Source organism: Fukomys damarensis, unplaced genomic scaffold (genome assembly GCF_012274545.1).
Source record: "Fukomys damarensis isolate Sample0158 unplaced genomic scaffold, DMR_v1.0_HiC HiC_scaffold_9, whole genome shotgun sequence".
Classification (NCBI taxonomy): domain Eukaryota; kingdom Metazoa; phylum Chordata; class Mammalia; order Rodentia; family Bathyergidae; genus Fukomys; species Fukomys damarensis.
This window is the reverse complement of record NW_022900921.1, coordinates 3,898,745-3,917,800: the sequence shown is the minus strand read 5'-3', so window position 1 is coordinate 3,917,800 and position 19,056 is coordinate 3,898,745. Positions and strand designations below refer to the sequence as shown.

Below are 19,056 nucleotides of genomic sequence, written 5' to 3'. Positions count from 1 at the left end.
ACAATATGTGATCTTTTGTAACTGAACTCTTCCACTTAGCATGGCTTCTGCTTTCACTCAAGTTACAGCAAGTATGAGTAGTGTCTTTTCATGGACGAATATTCTATTACATACCGAGTTCTTTTTTGTTTTGTTTTTTGAGACAGGGTCTCACTATGTATTCAGACTGGCCTTGAACTCAATATGTAGCCCAGGCTGGCCTTAAATTTGCAGTGATCCTCCTGCCTCAGTTTCTGGAGTGTTGGATTACAGGCATGCACCACTCCACCCTGCCAGTCACATTTTATTGATAATTCAGCTCTTGGTTATTTCATTTTTTGATTATGAATAATGCTGCTATAAACATTCTTCTAGAAGTATTTGTGTGAACATATGTTTTCATTTACTTGGTTGTATAAATATAAGTAGAATCGCTACATCTCATAGGTTTTTATTTTGGTACCAGGACCTTGCGCTTGTTTGGCAGGCGGTGGCACTACTGAGCTAAATCCCCAGCCTTACATGTTAAAGTTAATTCCATGTTTAATCATTTGATGAACTGCCAGAATATTTCCAAAGCATTTGTAGCAGTTTACATTCCCACCAGGTTTCTCATTTCTCCATATCCTTGTCAATATCTGTTTTGTTTATTGTTTTTGAGGTGAGGCTTTACTGTGTGGGTTTAAACTCACTGTTGAGCTCAGGTTGGTCTTTAACTCACGGGATCCTCCTGATTACAGGCATGTGCTACCTGCCTAGCTTTTGATGAATGATATCAAACATCTTTCGTGTACTTATTTGCTGTTTATATTTTATCTTGGGAGAAATGTTTAGTATTTTAGATGATTTTCTCATTTTTAAAATTGGGCTCTTTTGTATCTTTGAATTGCAAGAATTCTTTATTATTGTGGATGCCAGTTCCTCTTGCAGATATTTTTCTTCCATTGTGTAAATTTTTTTTTCGCTTTCTTGGTGGTGTTCTTTAGAGCACAAAAGTTCTTTTCGTTTTCCAGTATGAGAATCGAGCTCAGGACCTTCTGCTTGCTAGGCAGGCACAGCGCCTCTGGGCTACATCCTTGGCTGCCTAATTTTCTTTTCTTTTCTGAGAGTTTTACAGCATTGGCTTTTTCATTTAGTTAGATCTTTGATCATTTTGACTTAACTTTTTTTTGTACAATGTAATGTACTAACTTCCTTCTTTTGCCTGTGGCAATTCAGTTCCCTAGTACCATTTGCTGAGCAGACAGTTCTCTTTATTGATGGTCTTGGCATCCTTCTTGAAAATCCCATTCCTGAAGCGGAGATTGGGGATTGAACCCATGCTCTTCACACTGAGCTATATATCCTCAGCAAGACTTCACTCCTTTTTTGAAACAGATTTTTAATAAGTCATTAAGTCACCTAACCTGGTCTTGAACTTGAAGTCCTTCTGCCTCAGCCTCCCAGAGTGTTGAGGTTACAGGTGTGCATAACTGAGCCTAGTTTAGGTTTACATTTTTTATTATTATTTATTTGTTTGTTTGTTTATTTATTTATTTAGGTACCAGGGATTGAACTTGGTCCTTGTGCTTTCGAGGCAGGCAGCGTTACCACTGAGCTAAATCTCTGGCCCTATGTTTACATTTTTTAAATAGAGGAACTATAATTTAGCTTTCTTAATGTTTGGATTACTTTCCACAAATAATAATGTTGTAAAAGAATATTGTTCATTTTTAAGTAGCTTTTGAGGCATCTCTATATAATTTTAGCACTACATCAGATATCAACTAGAAACTCAACCTGGAAATACAGAACATAAAACATCTCTTCTAATCATAAGTATTACTTGGAAAGCCATGTTTCTTTCATTGATGGTAACATTTTGGCTTCTGTAACGTTGGTGCTTCTTCAATGCCAGTTGCTATACTGTTACAGGACTTTTGAGAAGAAGTAATGACCATCTCATTCTGACGTCGCTAGTGGTTTATAAGATGTTGGGAACATTGAGAGAGAATAAAATGACATGGCAGTACCCACATGGCTTTTTTGGTTTTTGGGAGGGTTCTACAGAAGTGGTATTTTTTCAATATATGTAGGTTGTACAGTTATTTTTTCCTAGTACGCTGTTTTTAGTATTGCCTTTTTAAAAAAGCACTTGCTTTTTTATGTTTGAAAGTATTAGTATTGTTATGTGCTTGTGGTAAAATGAAGCGTTTCCTTAAGACCAAAATTCTTCAGTTGAAATTATTTACTCCAGACCTCTGAATTAAGTTATGAGTACTGCAAATGTTGCTGTTAATAGATGAATGATAGACTATTGAGTAACTTAATACTTTTATAAAGCATTTTGTAAAGTTCTAGTAAAGTCCATTATTGAATAGAAAGTTGCTATTACTAATTAAATAATAACATCACATTCCTTCAGTGCTTTTGCTTTTTTGTATTGGGATCATTTTTATGTAATTAGAAGCATTTTCCAGTATTGAACTGTGCTTCCTTCACATTACTTTGTATAACTTCATGTCCCTTTTCTTTAGGAATCTCAGCAGTCCAGTTTTGGCCCTGGAGAACAAAGTGAGTATTTGCTTTCCATTTGGTTTTCAAATTAATTTATTAATTGAACGTATGGGCTCCGCTTTAGATTACACTTTAGTAATTCTTTTTTGTGTCTTATAGTTATGCGACCTGATAAGTAGTAATTTCTTCTTTAAAAAATAGAGCTGTGAGTTTATTAGAGATCAAAATAAACTTTTATTTTATTTTTTGATACTGGGGATTGAACTCAGACCTTGCACTTGTGAAACAGGTGGTGGCATCACTGAGCTAAATCCTTGGCCCCAAAATAAACTATTTTAGTTTGAAGTAATAGTTGAAAATCTATAAATTCAGCCTGATGGGCGTCTCATAAATTCAAGAGCCTTGCTTCTGTCTTTCCACTCCTTGAAGATGATTTGGTTCTGTTATGGTCAAACAGGCAAGAACAGGTTACTTTAGCTGACCATGGCTCTGGTCTTGCTGTGTCTATGTCATCCCTGTTCTTCCTGAGTCTTACGGTCTAGGTAGAAATCTGCAGTCTTCTACAACCCTACTTTGACCCCAGCTCTTGACCAGTTAGAAGAAATTCCAAGAATTCATAGGTGATCACAAGAGATGTGTGGATTGGTAGTACTGAGGTCAGGAACCATTGCTTATGCCTGCACTTTATAAAGCTCTATAACAAAGCAGTTACTTTTGCCAAGAGAAATGACTTCATAAATAACATAGATTTGTACTGCTTTTAAGGTGTTTTGAGAGATGAAAATGAATTTTTTTGATCCTTCGCTAGCTATTGTTGGTGATCTTAATGCAAAGATACGAAACTAGCATGTTTTGCTTAATGTTAAACTTTCTATATCTGTATATCCATTTTAGTTCTGCCTTGTAAAAGGAAAAATGGACCTGACCTTGTTGATATGTACAAAATAGCGAGCTATAGACCAGAAGCTTTACATTTTGCTCTTTTAAGAATGTGTCATCTTTGCTTCGCTGTGTAATTCTCTGCCCCCAATGCTAACTCTGGCAAAGAGGATCACAAGCTGAATCTACTCTTTGTTATCTTGTTTTATTCACTTTATTTTAAAATTGTACCACTGTCTGTATAAAGCTCTGTTCATTCGTTCTGATACTAAAATTGTGTTATATGAAAGGATCCTAATTTATTAAACTGATTGTCTATTGAAGAACATTTATTTTCAGCTTTTGCTGTTAAAACCATTCCTCTGTATGGGTTAGTGTTTGTTCCTCCATTTGTTTTGTTGAAATAGGTCAGTAGCAGAATAGGTATAGCATCGATGAGATAAGATGACCAGATTGTCCTCCAAAAACACTGCATGAGTTTATAGGCCTACCAGCAGCACACAGGCATGCCTGTTTTCCTCATACTCATCGTGTCGTGATATTGGACTTCAGTGTGTTGCCAAGTTAATGGTTGTGGAATTAACATGTCGTTTCAATTTATATTTCTTTGAGGGTAGATATTTTGATTGATGTTTTATAATGTGAATAGCCAACTTCACTTGCTTATTTCAGCCTTCTTTTTGTTCTAGAAAGATACAATCCTGCTAAATCTTCAAATGGCCACCAGTCTAAATCGTAAGTTTATTGCTTAATAAGTTTGTTTTGCTGAAAGCTATCTGTATTATCTCAATGTTTTGAATAGTAATTAGCAATATTCATCTTTTGTGTGGGGAGGGCATTGAGGATTGATCTCAGGGCCTTAAGCATGCTAAGGCATATACTTTATCACTGAGTTGCATCTATGGGCAGAAATTCCAATCCTTTAAGGCAGGAGTAGGCAAAATTTTATGTAAAGGGCCAGATAATGAAAATTTTTAGGTTTTTCACAGCTATATGGTCTCTGTCCTGTGTACTCAGTTCTGTCATTATACTATAAAAACTGCCATAATTTGTGATTATGGGTGTATCCCAGTAAAGCTTTCTTCCCCCTGTCCCCTTGGTACCAGGGATCACACTCAGGACCTTGTGTTTGCAAGGTAAGCGCCAGTAAAGCTTTTTTTACAGAACAGTGGTGGGCTAGATTTGGCTTGTGGCCATAATTTGCCTACCCCTGCAGGGAGATCACCATTTTTTTCTTTTAAGACATGGTCTCACTAAGTTGCTCAGACTGGGCTTGAACTTGAGATCCTCTCACCTCCCAGGTAGCTGAGGTTGCATGCATGTTGCATCATTCCTGGCTAAATTTTCCTATTTTTATTTCGTAGGCCGAACCAGGAATATATATCAAAATATAATAAGGGGTGGGGGTGGTGGTACATGCCTGTAATCCTAATTAATTGGGAGGATGAGGCCGAAGGATCGCAAGTTGGAGGCTGGTGAGGGCAACTTAGTGAGACCTTGTCTCAAAATGAAAAAGAGCTGGGTATATAATTCTGTGCTAAGGGCCAGGGATGTATCTCAGTGGCGCTGCCACTGCCTGACCAGCACAAGGGCCTAAGTTGAATTTCCAGTACCAAGGAAAAACAAATAAACAAACTGAATAATTCTGTGCTGCCTGGGTTCCATCCCCATCATTCCAAGAAATAAGAATAATAAAAAATAATAGGGTGGTATATTGGATTGTAATAAATTCCAGCTTAAGGAGTGAAGGTGTGAACTCTTGAAACCACAGGTTAACTCAGCTTTAAAGCCATGAATGCCCAGCATAAGAAAGAATTGGAAACAATAAATGCCCACAGTAAGAAAGAAATGGAATCCATAGGGCAGATTTGAGCAGCTATCTAGGAGATTAAAAACTCCATTGAGAGTGTTCGCAACAGAATAAAAGTGTCCGAAGGTAGGCTCTCAGATATAGAAGATAAAATTGCAGTCAGTGACAGTGAAAAGAGAGGTCTCTGAAAAACAGTAGGGGATTATGAGAAATTGATCGAACAACTCATAGATGATGCAAAGAAGAATAACATAAGACTGATAGGAATCCAAGAAGTAGCAGAAGAAAATGCAAATGACTTTAAAAAGCTGTTCACAAAATTAATTATAGAAAACTTCCCAAACAGAGGGGAAGAATTTGACATACACAAAAGTGAGGCATATAGGACTCCAACTAGCCGGAAACAAAAAAAATCTACACCTAGACATATAATAATCAAGATCCTAGAAACCCAACAGAAAAACAAAATACTACAAGCAGTAAGAGATAAGAAACAAATCACGTGCAAAGGAAAGCCCATCAGAATCACAGCAGATTTTTCAATACAAACCCTTAGGTTAAGGAGAGCCTGAAATGAGACATTTCAAGTACTAAAAGAAAATAACCTCCAACCTAGACTGATGTATCCTGCAAAACTCTCTTTCAAAATGCATGGGGAAATAAGATACTTCCATGACAAAGAACACCTGAGAAACTTCATGAATACCAAACCAGCACTACAAGGAATTCTAAACAAGATCCTAGGAAAAGACAATGAAGGTCACAATACTATGAGGCCCTACAGAGCAAATCAAATAGGCAAGGTAAGGAACTAAAAGGAGAAGGTGAAAAAAATATGCTAATAATAAGTAAGCACATGTCAGTTATAACCATCAATATCCATGGCCTCAATTCACCAATCAAGAGAAATAGACTGGCAGAATGGATTGAGAAGCAAAATCCAAGAATATGTTGTATGCAAGACTCACGTAGTGCAAAAAGAAGCCCATAGACTGAAAGTGAAAGAACAGAAAACTTCTTCATGCAACAGGAGCCCAGCAAAAAGCAGGGGTAGCAATCTTATTCACAGACAAAGTAAATTTCAAACCTGAACTGATTAAAAGAGACAAAGAAGGCCACTACATCCTTGTGAAGGGAACAATTCAAGAGAAAGAGATAAAAAATAATTCATTTTCAATCTATTGAGTATGTTAGAAAGCAAATATGCTCCTTTTCTCTTTTTTTTTTCTTTTTTCTTTTTCTTCCCCTGGTGCAGGGGATTAAACTCAGCACACTGTTCTGGCTAGGCAGGTGCACCACTACTGAGCTAAATCTCAGGCTTTACATATCATATTTTAGAAATTTACCAACACATTAATCTTTGTCTTTATGTGTTGGTCTACCAAATTGATGAGTTATTTTGGTTCTCATTTTCTTTGATTCTCTATTTGAGAATTTATGAAATCTGTATTTATGAGTAGTATGAAAAGCCTTAAGGTGCACCCATCATTCTCCTCTCATCTCTGCCTTCTGCCAACTTCCTTTTCTGTCAGTACAGTTTGGTTGGTTGGAAATTTGTTAAGATAAATTTTGTTAGGTTATCAGTATATCTTTGTACCTATTTTCTACTGATAATGAATATTAATTTTTAAGTAAATTTTATCATGAGTATACGTAAATAAAGGGATAATAAATCATTAATATCATTCAGTATCTGGTACATATTACAAATTCTCCAACTGCCTCAAAGTTGATGTTTGTTTCTCTCAAATCACACAAATCACAAACATTCCACACATCACTGCACTGTTTTATTATACCTAAGTATATATTGTATCGTAGAATATATGCATTGTGTATATGTGGGGGGGGATGTTTTTACACATATGTGTGCACTCTTAAATGAGAAACATGGTCATGAATGTGGTAGGATTTTGCACATTTGTCATATCGATAGTTTCTCTGGCAAACGTATGATTTCTCTAAATTAGATGCTTGATTTAATTCATAGTCATTTGTTTGGGAAGAATATTACATATGTGTTGGTGTTAAATTCTATCATTATGCTTATCAAAATATAATAAAAATAAATATGGGGTATAATAAAAAAGAAACAGAAAAATCTGATCTTAAAAATGTGAACTCTTGTAGTTTTTGGATTTCAGATATAAATATATTTCTTTTCTGTGGGAAGTTTTGTTAGAAAATGTAAGTGATACAATCAACAAGTATATGATACTTATCAAATTAATAAAACCAAGGAGTTTATAAATCATAAAATTTTGAGGATAGTTTCTCAACAATATGTAACTTTGTTTTATTTGTTAATACAGTATTTCCAAAATATATGAAAAGAAAATGAGAAAGAACATATAGTGCTTGAAGATCATATCAAACTAATAATGTATTTGGATTATCAGTCTGTGTTGCATAAATTTTTGTTTATTTTATATCCTTTTTGCAGTCCTATGTATGTATATTTGAAATTTTTATTTAACATCTTCATTTTTTTGTTGTCATGTATGTTTGCAATCTTTAATTTAAAAAAATAGGATAGTATATTGGATGGTAATAAATTCCAGTTTAAGGAAGGTGTGAACTCTTGAACCACAGGTTAACTCAACTTTTAAAGCAAGATTCTAAAGAAACTGTGACTGGACAGAAGAGCGAAGCAGAGGAGGGGAAGTTAAAAGAATTAAGTTGTATTGTGTACATGTAGCAGCTCCCCATGGTGAATGTAACCAGTATGTTCTACAAACATGTACTAACAATAAAAACCTCGTGGCCATAGTGCCAGTTTATTATGCTATAATCACAGATTATACTGATTATCTTCAACTGGTAGCCTCTTAAGTTGAACAAGGGAGGACTAAGTGAGAATGAAAATACATAAGAAGCTTCCCCCTGGACTAGGGATATAGCTCAGTGGCAAATTCCTTGCCTAGCACACAGAAGGTCCAGAATTCAAACCCCCGCACCACACACAGAAAAAGAAAAAACAAAACAGAAAGAAGCTTTCTCCTTCGCTGCTGAAGAATTTGAATTATATTTTTATTTATCATATTATGTCAAAGAACTGATGCATGCCTACCGCATCACTTTGATTGCTAAGGGGGAGAACAGTAGCATGCAGGACACTGAGCAGTCTAGTAAAAGCTTTGACATACTATATTTATATATGTAAATAGTTTCAATGAGCTGCCATTATTAAATCATAAGGGCAGAGAATTCCAAATAAGTACATTTCCTTACAGGAATCAGTCATAGAGATGTACTAAACCCTTCTCCAAGACGAAACTGTCCAGGCATAGTGGCACACACCTGTAATCCCAGCATTTGTTGAGGCCAGGTCAAGAGGATCGCCATAATTTCAAAGACAGCCTGGGCTACATAGTGATACCATATCTCAAAAAACAAACAGACAAACAAACAAACAAAAAAACCCTACTAAAAACAAAACTCTCTTTTCCACCCCCTTTGATTAAGCCAATCTTATAACTTTTCCTTATTATATAATCATATGGTTAATTTATTTCAAGGGGATATTTTGTATAATAATTTGAACTTTGAGTCAGACTTCAAAAAGTAGATTGAGCTTTTGAGGGAAAAGTACAAGTAGTTACTGGAATGAAAGATTTCCAAACCCACTGATGGGAGATGTAAAAAATGTAAAATCTACTGGTAATGAGAAGTTTAAACATTTTTCAAATGCAATTCTCCCTAAACTTTGTGTTGATTTTTTTCTTTCATGAAAAGGACAGTGTTTTGTAGATTGTAATGCAGATTTAAGGTTTAATGGTTTTCATTTTATGGCCTTAAAAAAAACTTACATTTTAAATTTTACTTTTCAAAGCAAAATTCCAGAAAATAATCAGCTTGTGATATTTATGTGTATTTTTAAAAACTAATTTGATGTTTGATCAAGGAAGATTTGGAGCCTGGAGATTTAAAAATTCATACCTGGTCCTTTGTGGTGCTTACAAAGAGAGCATTTGTCCTTCATACTAAGGCATTTGTTGATATAGGAAATTGTGTTCTTCTGTTTTTCACAGTTATTCCATTGCCAATGATTGTAATGTATCTCTCGTTGGGCACATTGAGAACAAATGGATTTGCTTGATGCTTGCATTTTATCTTGCTTTATTTAGGAGTTATATTTCTCTAGTGGAATGTTGGGTACGGTATAGCTGTGTTAATTTGTTGTAATGGTGATATAATGGGTATTTGCATGCATTTAGAGAAACTTGGTGATAACAGAAGTGAATAGGAAGGTTTATAGGAAATAGCTTAGGTTTAATTGGAAAAAAAGGTGACTTTTTTACCCATGACAGTTTAGAGCTTATGAAGTGATTAAATTCTTTTCTCGGTTTTCTGTTTGTTGGTTTGTTTTTCACTTAAATCTTTGGCCATCACAGTGATTATTTCTAGTATTAGTCATAGATATTAATACTTTAGCATGCCATGATAAACTATTCCAAAAATCATAATCCTTTCTACTTTTTCTCTCTAGTATGTTAAAAGATGACTTAAAACTAAGCAGCAGTGAAGACAGTGATGGAGAACAGGTATGTCTACTAAATCATTTCCCCTTCTCATACAGTATTTATTTGTATTTTACTTTATAAAAGAATAATAACGTTTATGAGCCAGTTGTTTGAAATATGTTCTTTTCATAAATTTCCTGACACTGGAATGTTGTAGTTTTCTCACATTGTGCATAAACTTTTATCTTTTTCATTGTTTTTTCTGTTTTTTTGGTGCTGGGGATCAAACTCTAGAGCTTGCACTTGCAAAACAGGTGGCAGCACCACTGAGCTACATCCCTGGCCCTTCGTTGTTTTTTTCTCTAATATTTAGTATGAGTCAGAACATATTCATGAAGAAGGAAATTATTGACAAATACTAACAAATATTTTTAATGTAGGTGATGAAATCATTAGGTAAAAACACTATATTAAGGAAATAATCCTTATGTTAGCAGTTTTTTGTTTGTGTTTTTGTTTTTGTGGTACTGGGGATTAAACTCCAGACTTTGTGTTTGCGAGGCAGGCACTGTGCCACTGAGCTAAATCCCTGGCCCAACAAATTTTTAGTTAAAGAGTTCAGATACTATTCACATTAAACAAATAGAGTACTATTTGCTCATTCACAGATTTTCTTCTTGTGTTTTAATTTTAGGATTGTGATAAAACAATGCCAAGAAGTACACCAGGAAGGTGGGCATCTTTTTATTTTGTTTTATTTGGAGAGGTAAGGTCAGCCTGATCAACATTGTTAATGTTATGATAAATGGCCTTATAAAGTAAATATTGGCAATTGTGATGGTGGTTTTAGAATTCTATAAATTAATACTTAAAACTAGGTGTTAAATCATAAATTAGACCTTTAAACTGAGTGAATTTATGATATGTGAATTAGACCTCACACTTTTAAAATTGGGAGTGTTAATAGCAGAGTAGCACATCAGACACTTGTTTAGGAAAGTGTTGATTTCATGGATAACGAAGTTCTAGGCTAATTAAATTGTAATAGCTTAGGCAGACATTGCAAATAAAGTTGGTTGTCAGATTTGGGTGATTTTCCTATTGTCACTGTAAAAGAAACTTTTCATCATTTATGTTTTACCTCCATTAGCAACTCTGAACCTTCACATCATAATAGCGAAGGAGCAGACAATTCCAGGGATGATTCTAGCAGCCATAGTGGATCTGAAAGCAGCTCTGGATCTGACTCAGAAAGTGAAAGTAGTTCCAGTGACAGCGAGGCCAATGAGCCGTCTCAGAGTGCCTCTCCTGAGGTAAGAGGGTTCTCAGGACCCTTAGCAGTATCTTGTGGAGACCTCTTGAGATGCAAAAAGTGAAGAAGGACAGAGGTTACATATTTTGACAAAAGACAGTTGAATTGTTAATCATTTTGGGGGGCGGTACCAGGGATCAAACTCAGCCTCTTGCACTTGTGAGGCAGGCGATAGAACCACTGAGCTAAGTCGTCCCTGGCTCTGAATTGTTTATCTTGAAAAAAAAAAACCTAAATACTTCATTTTCTTTATTATTTGAACAAATATTTTTCATAGATTGGTAACTACTTAAGGTCATATTATGGGTCAATAAAATAATAGATTGAAGGTTGGTAGCTGTCAGGATTGAACCCAGGGTTTCATGTGTAATAGACAAATACTTTACCACTGAGCTACATCCCCAGCTCCAAGTATTAGATTTCTTAAGCCTGGTCTTTTGTGTGTCTCCATGGAAGTTTATATTACATTGGTATTGTAAACAATATAAAATGAGTCATATAGTATAATTTTATTGTAGATTAAAATGTGGTTTAAAAAGTATTTTTTTCTCTGGGCATGGTGGTGCACGCCTGCAATCCCAGCACTTGGGAGGCTGAGGCAGGAGTATCACTGAGTCCAAGACCAGCCTGGACTACATAGTGAGTTCCAGGTCAGTCTCAGTCTCAACTCCATAATGAGACCCTGTCTCAAAAACAAAACAAAACAGTCTTTTTTTCTTTTTGCCAGTTTTGCTAGCACACACCTTTAATACCAGCATTTAGCCTGAGGCAGAAGGATTGCAAATTTGAGCCCAGCCTGGCTAGCTTAGTGACTTAGCAAGACCCTGCCTCAAAATGAAGGGAAAAAGTGGGCTAGAGATGTACCTCAGTGCCAGGCCTCTGGGTTCAAGCTCCTCCAGTAAGGGAAGAGGGACTTAAAAATCTCTCTTGGTGTGCCAGAGGTTTGGCTCAGTGGTTCTGGTATCTGCCTCGCAAGCACAGGGGCCCAAGATGGATCCCCAGTACCAAAAAAAAAAAAAAAAAAAATCTCTCTTGTTGCTTGATAATGCTTTTCAAATTGGATTCCAAACAGGGTTGTCTGCTATTTAAAGGCCATGTATAACAGTAAGCCTATCATCTTTATTTTATTTTGGTGCCAGAGATTGAACTTGGGACCTTGTGCTTGCAAAGCAGCGCGGAACCACTGATCTATATCTCCAGCCCAAGTCTGTCTTCTAATTCGAGTGATGAGAGCTGATAGTCTTTCACCCTGTGCTTCAGTCCAGTCAGAACCTTTAAAAGCAAATACTTTAATTGCACCCAAAATTATATTTTTCTTATTCCATGACATTATAAAGGAGAAAGCTTCAATATTAAAAGAAAATAAATATTTCTCTCTTTTTCAGCCTGAACCACCACCCACAAACAAGTGGCAACTCGATAACTGGTTGAATAAAGTAAACCCACATAAAGTTTCACCAGCTTCTTCTGTAGATAGTAACATTCCATCATCTCAAGGCTACAAAAAGGAAGGCCGAGAGCAGGTTACTGGGAATAGCTACACTGAGCCAGGTGGGCCTAAAGAAACCAGTTCTACTACTCCTGGACGAGACTCCAAAACCATCCAAAAGGGATCAGAAAGTGGGCGTGGGAGGCAGAAATCTCCTGCACAGAGTGATAGCACAACACAAAGGAGGACTGTAGGCAAAAAACAACCTAAAAAAGCTGAGAAGGCAGCTGCTGAAGAGCCTCGGGGAGGCCTGAAGATAGAAAGTGAAACCCCGGTAGACATGGCTGCCAGCATGCCCTCCAGCAGACACAAAGCAGCCACCAAAGGCTCAAGAAAACCTAATATAAAAAAGGAGTCCAAATCTTCCCCTCGGCCTACAGCAGAGAAAAAGAAATACAAGTCAACAAGTAAATCTTCCCAGAAATCAAGGGAAATCATAGAAACAGATACCTCGTCCTCAGATTCGGATGAAAGTGAAAGCCTTCCTCCTTCCTCACAAACTCCTAAGTACCCCGACAGCAACAGGACTCCTGTGAAACCCTCCTCTGTGGAGGAAGAAGATAGCTTTTTCCGGCAGCGAATGTTCTCTCCCATGGAAGAGAAGGAACTCCTTTCACCCCTCAGTGAGCCTGATGACAGGTATCCACTCATTGTGAAGATTGACCTGAATCTCTTGACAAGAATACCAGGAAAGCCTTACAAAGAAACAGAACCACCCAAGGGAGAAAAGAAAAATGTGCCAGAAAAGCACACAAGAGAGGCTCAGAAGCAAGCCTCGGAAAAAGTTTCTAACAAAGGAAAGAGGAAACATAAGGTTTGTAAAGATTGTTGTTGTTCATTTTGAAACATCTCTATCTGAAATGCTCCGGAAATTTCAGTGAGTAGGTCCTAAGTTATAAGAGAAAGTAGTGCAATGAACCCAAGGACCAGTTGAGACTACATGTAGGAGCAGACTCTTGGGGATTCTGTGCTGTCTCCGGTAGAGCAGAATAGTTTTTAACTAAGAAGCGAGCCAGCTCTGTTGACAGTATATGATGGCCAGAGTAGAGAAGAGGCATTTGCAACATTCTTAATTTGGTTTTGTGTGTTTCTAGTTGGGATATAACCAGTTTTTCTCTTCTATTATCCCCCGACCAAGTCACACTTTAAGATTACTGATTAAATCTGGCTAAAATGGTTAACTCACAATTTTGATACTCTTGAGAATTTCACCCACCCACTACACACATCTTTGCGTAGCTTTTTTTTTTTTTTTTTTTTTTTTTTTTTTCCAGAGAACCAACATGAGACCTTGCAGTTGCGAGGCAGCCACGGTGCCATGAACTACTTCCCCATCCCCTCTATGCCTAGCTTTTTTCCCTTAATGCTAGGTGCTCACAAACATCTGCTGGGGCTGGAGGCTTGGCTAGTGATAGAGCGCCTGCCCAGCATGTGTGAGGCTCTTGAGTCCTGAGTACCACAGTGGGGAGACCCTGCTGGACATCATAAGCGCTCATTCCTCAGTGCTTCCAAGATAACTTGGGGACAAACCTTGGTACATAGTTAAGGTTAGCTTTTTATAGGCCCAGGAAATAAGAAAACTCATGAATATTAAGATTTAAGGATAGTAGTCTTTTAAACATGCCGCGCTCAGTGGTGTGTGTCAGTAATCCCAAATAGGACTGAGGCAAAAGGAATAAAAATTTGAGGCCAGCCTGGATATTGTAGCCAGATCTGATCTCAAAAATAGTAATGAAATAAATATAAAATCCTCCCAATTCTTTAGGTTCGTGTGTGTGTGTGTGTGTGTGTGTGTGTGTATAATTCTCAAAAAGAAGTGCCTTTAAGTCAGATTTTGATTTTATAAAATGTATAACACCAGGAAACTTGATTATGATTTTTGAAACATGATTTTAATGAAGTGTCAGGGTCAGTTCATGAAGACAAAGCCAGTAGAACTGAGAAGAGACACAATGTAAGGCAATAAAAGTGGTGGATAGCATTTTCTCGCTTCTTCATTTGTCCATCTTTAATCATTTGTCCGGAGGAATGGACTCTTCTTAAGACAGAATATTTGTGTTCTTGTGCCTGGTATTTAGAGCAGTAGTAAAACTTAGATTCATCTACAACAGTCATATCAGTAATAGATCTACTGCTTTGGTTTTCAGCCAAAAAGATTTTTCAAACTCTTTGGGCTTAGCTGTAATGAAGAGGTGAAGCTATAATGCAGTGGAGATGTAGAAGGGTGGAAACTTCAGGACAGTGCTGGTCAGGATGTGAGCTAGTGCAGCTGCTCACATACAGTTTCATAGTTCCTCAAAAAGTTAACATGGAATGACTTTAAGTCTTAGTCACTTTCCTCACTGCTGAGACACAGTACCTGACAGCTGCAGTTTAAAGGAAGAAAGCTAAAAAGTCATCTCAAATGGCCGTGGACTGTTGAACAGATAACTAAAATGTCATATGTCCATTATTCAGCTGTAAGTGTGAAATACTGATCTATAACACAAGATTGGCCCTTACAGAAAATGTGCGCTAAGTGAAAGCAGCCAGACACAACAGGCCATGGGTGTGTGATTGTGTTTATATGTGACACCCAGAATCTATAAAGACAAAATGTGTAGATTAGTGCTTGGGTCTGTGGGGAGAAGAGAGTGGAGAAAGAATGCTGATGGGCATAGACTGTCGTTCTGGGGTGCTGGGATCGATTGAGGTCATGGTTCTGCTACTATGAATATACCAAGTGCTGTAGAATGTGTCCTTTCAAAGCTTGAGTAAGTTTATGGAATACCTTCTCCAAAATCATTACCTAAGAGAAAATGCCATCTAAAACTATAGGGAATCTGTTATATATCTGGAAATTCTGTGTATCTAAAATAGACCTTTCTCAGCCTTAAGACCTTCATTATTATGCACTGTTTGAGATGTTCTCCTTCTCATCTTATTTCTGAGGATTTATCAGGCGTAAACTGGGAACTAGTGCTCAAAGCAGAGGTTAGATGAAAAAAAATCAGACCCAGTAGCTGCTGTTTTCCATTTTCCATCCAGAATGAAGATGATAACCGAGCCAGTGAGACCAAAAAACCCAAAACAGAGGACAAGAACTCATCAGGCCACAAGCCATCCAGCAACAGAGAGTACGTCTCCGAAACATGTTGCCAGCCAGAGTTAATATGTGTCTGTCATTTGGTACTGGATGCTTTCTAACATGTTGTCACGGATACTACACGTGTGCTATGCTAAATAATGGGAGCTTTTGCATTTAGCCAGTGGGATTGGAAAGCATTTAAGATTTACTTTTTCCTTTCCACTTTAATAGGATAGAGGTGGATATGAGTAACAGTTAAAACTTTATCGCTTTCTGGGTAGATGGCAAGATTATCTCTAACTTACTGGAGACGTGTTGCTAACTTGTGAACGTTAATCTCTCTATCATTCATTTGTTTTCAGTCATTATTAAGGGCTAACTGTGTATGGCAGGTTACATTTTGAAACAGTGTACACCTGTGGAGAAAAAAGAGAGGAGGGATGAGGAAAAAGAAAAGATACCCACCAGCCCTTACCATATTCAGTCTCATTTCATTTTACAGTCAAATGTATCCTAGTAATCATATGGTGCAAATAAAATTTTTTTTGACAGTGAGTAAAGAGAAAGGAAAAAAATCCATCCTCCCCTATTACTGTGTGGAAGATGAAGGTGGCATTTATTGTATTTGACAGGTCATCTAAACAGAGTGCTGCAAAAGAAAAGGAATTGTTACCTTCACCTGCTGGCCCTGCACCTTCAAAAGACCACAAAGCAGAGCATGGCTCCCGGAAGAGGACTATTAGTCAGTCATCTTCCTTAAAGTCAAGCAGTAACAGCAGCAAGGAGAATAGTAGCAGCAGCAAGAACAGTTCCTCCGCATCAAAGCAGAAAAAGACTGAAGGGAAAACTTCCAGTAGCTCCAAGGAGGCTAAGGTACAATATCAGGGACTTGAGCTTTTCAAAAGCCTCTCTCCTTGTTCTGTGATTTCCTTAGGGTAACACTGTGCTTTGAAATTTTTGTAAACATCTCATAAAATTCATAGGCGTATACATTTTACTCATGCTGTGTGAGAATTTTGAAGATAAATGTATATAATCTAAGATCATGAAAGCAATGAGCAAGCTGTCCACATGCCTATTAATTCAGACAGAAACTTGGAAATGTAGGCCATGACGTTTTAAAAACAAGCACCAAATGATTCCAGTGCTTAGACTGAGTACGTGTGTATGGTTTGCAGTGGGCTCTTGATTTCTTGGAATTAGACTTTCCAAGCAAGTTACATCACGTAAGGTGACAAAGTAGCCACTTGACTCTGATTCTTTTTTTACTTTTTTTGGTACCATGGATCAAACTCAAGACCTTCTGCTTGCAAGGCAGGTGGCAGCACCACTGAGCTAAATCTCAGGCCCTTGACTTTGATTCCTGAAGCAGGAAAAAAAAAATTAGCTGAGCTAACTCTGAAATTATTACAGAATTATGTGCACAATATAGAAAAATATTCTTCATGTCTGTGGATGAAGATTTGGATCTCATCGGGAGCAAACAGTATGTTAGACAAAATTTTAAAAAAAAAATTTTTTTTTTTTGGTGTTTTGAGACAGGGTCTCACTGTGTAGTTGAGGCTGACCTGGAACTCACTGTGTAGCCCAGGCTGGTCTTGAACTCACAGCAATCCTCCTGCCTCAGCCTCCCGAGTGCTGGGATTACAGACGTGCATGCGCCATCATGCCCGGCAGAAATCCTTAAATTTTAAGACTATAATTCACTGGATTATTATTTGTGACTCGAGTGAGTAAAGTTTGAAACTTGAAAAATCAGACTGACAGAACTGTGATCCTTACTAAACATGGTAAATTTTTAAAATTGAGGTCGTTCACATTGTGACAAACTTCTCAAACAGAGATGTACAGAAGATGTACAGCCAGATGCCCTTCTGAAGTAATGTGGAGTATTGGCCTCATTTCCTGAGGACATTGCTCTGTTAGCTTTCTTCCCTGTTCCAGTTCACTGGCTCTTTCTCCATTTGCTATCCTCTAAAGTATAGGAGTTAAAAGGTCTCTGCAATTTTGTTGTTGTTTTTGGCGACAGGGTCTCTCTGTGTAGCACAGGCTGGCCTCAGACTAGCAGTGAGCCTCCTGCTTCAGCCTTCCAGGTGCTGGGACTTACAGGCATGCGGCATCATGCCCGTTGCTTATAATTGTTTCTTAAACCTTCTGGTGTTTTTTTTTTTTAAATGAAAATGCATTGATTGATTGATTGGTACTGGGGATCAAACTCACGAGCTTGTGATTGCAAGGCAGGTGGCAGAACCATGGCCCATTAAAATGTGTTTATTAACTGAGCTTATCTAGAACTGTATCTCATACATAGTTAAAGATCACTGTCTGAGGCTAGGGATTTAGCCTTGTGGCACTGTGCCTGCCTCACAAGCACAAGGTAGCAAGTTCGATTTCTAATACCTGGGGGGAAAATTATTTGTGTGTGTGTGTGTGTGTGCGCGCACACGCACACACACATACTCCCCTGTCTTTCTCTTCCTTATGAAGAAAGTTCCTTCAGTAAGTTTGTCCTTCCTGAAAACAGGTATTTCTCTGTCTGTTCTCCAGTGCTTAACATACTTACTAGGTAATTCGGAAATACTTGTTGGTTCAGATGGAGTCTTTGGCACTCTCTTCTTTTCAACAAAATATAAAATTTGCTTTTACCATTTTGATGTTAAGTGCTTATGATACTTGACAGTTATTAAACTTGTTAATGCTAGTCTTTGGCAGTTTTAATTTAGACAGTTACATGAGTTTGGTGAAGAAAAATCTGTGACTTAGGAAATAGGCTACTTTTTTTAATCAGCTAAAGAAAATTAACCTAGAAAAGCAAAATTGTATGTAATTTTTATAGGAGGAAAAGTATGTTGAAATATGTGGAAATTTTTTTTAGTTTCAAAATAACTTCAGTTTTCCTTAAGTAAATGTAAATATAGGCATTTTATAACATCAACTTTAACATAAAGAATTTAGCATTTCTCAAATTCTGTTTTCGTTTCTTAAAATAAACCTTAATATTGTACATGGACCTGAAAAGTTCTTACAAGACAGAAAAAAACTATTACATGGTCCCTTTTAAGGAGTTTTTAAGCAGAAATGTAAATGACACATTGTCAGGTTTTTCTCCTGTTGAAATACACATGTATTGGGGATACTTTATAGTATTTTACTGTAGGAAAATATACATTGGTCTTATTAAGGATAGGGCTGTATAGAAGGCATTTGGAAAGAGAGAGCCCTTGTATAATGAAATCCTTGATAAAAAGCAGAATAAAGTTTAAAAGTGGGTGAACTTTGAGAATCAGCAGATCAGATCATACATCAAGAGGTATGAACTTAGATAACTTACTTAACTAACCTCTTTAATGCTGCTTTTTTAAAAAATTCAGTATAATAATAATAATACCTATTTTTTAGAGTTGTTGAAGGGTGAACTATGCCAACTACTTAGTTAACTTAGTGCCTGATAAAGATTAAGTGCCCAGTAAATATTATAGCTGTTTTCATTTACCAGTAAATGTTTCCGTAAGTTCTACTGCTGTTTTAATATGGCTTGTGTCTTATATTTCCTTTTTTTTT

At 36.9% G+C, this 19,056-nt stretch overlaps 1 protein-coding gene across 3 annotated transcripts in view; it reads left to right on the top strand.

The window, feature by feature from the left end:
• The window catches only part of Aff4 (AF4/FMR2 family member 4), a 74,001-nt gene that overhangs the window by 39,709 nt on the left and 15,236 nt on the right, over positions 1-19,056 (top strand). For all 3 annotated transcript variants that reach the window (XM_010639738.3, XM_033761562.1, XM_033761561.1), the window contains 8 exons: positions 2,496-2,532; positions 4,044-4,089; positions 9,654-9,708; positions 10,322-10,359; positions 10,778-10,940; positions 12,325-13,242; positions 15,456-15,544; positions 16,128-16,368. In XM_010639738.3, the coding sequence (XP_010638040.1) occupies positions 2,496-2,532; positions 4,044-4,089; positions 9,654-9,708; positions 10,322-10,359; positions 10,778-10,940; positions 12,325-13,242; positions 15,456-15,544; positions 16,128-16,368 (1,587 nt within the window). The remainder of the gene's footprint in view (positions 1-2,495; positions 2,533-4,043; positions 4,090-9,653; positions 9,709-10,321; positions 10,360-10,777; positions 10,941-12,324; positions 13,243-15,455; positions 15,545-16,127; positions 16,369-19,056) is intronic.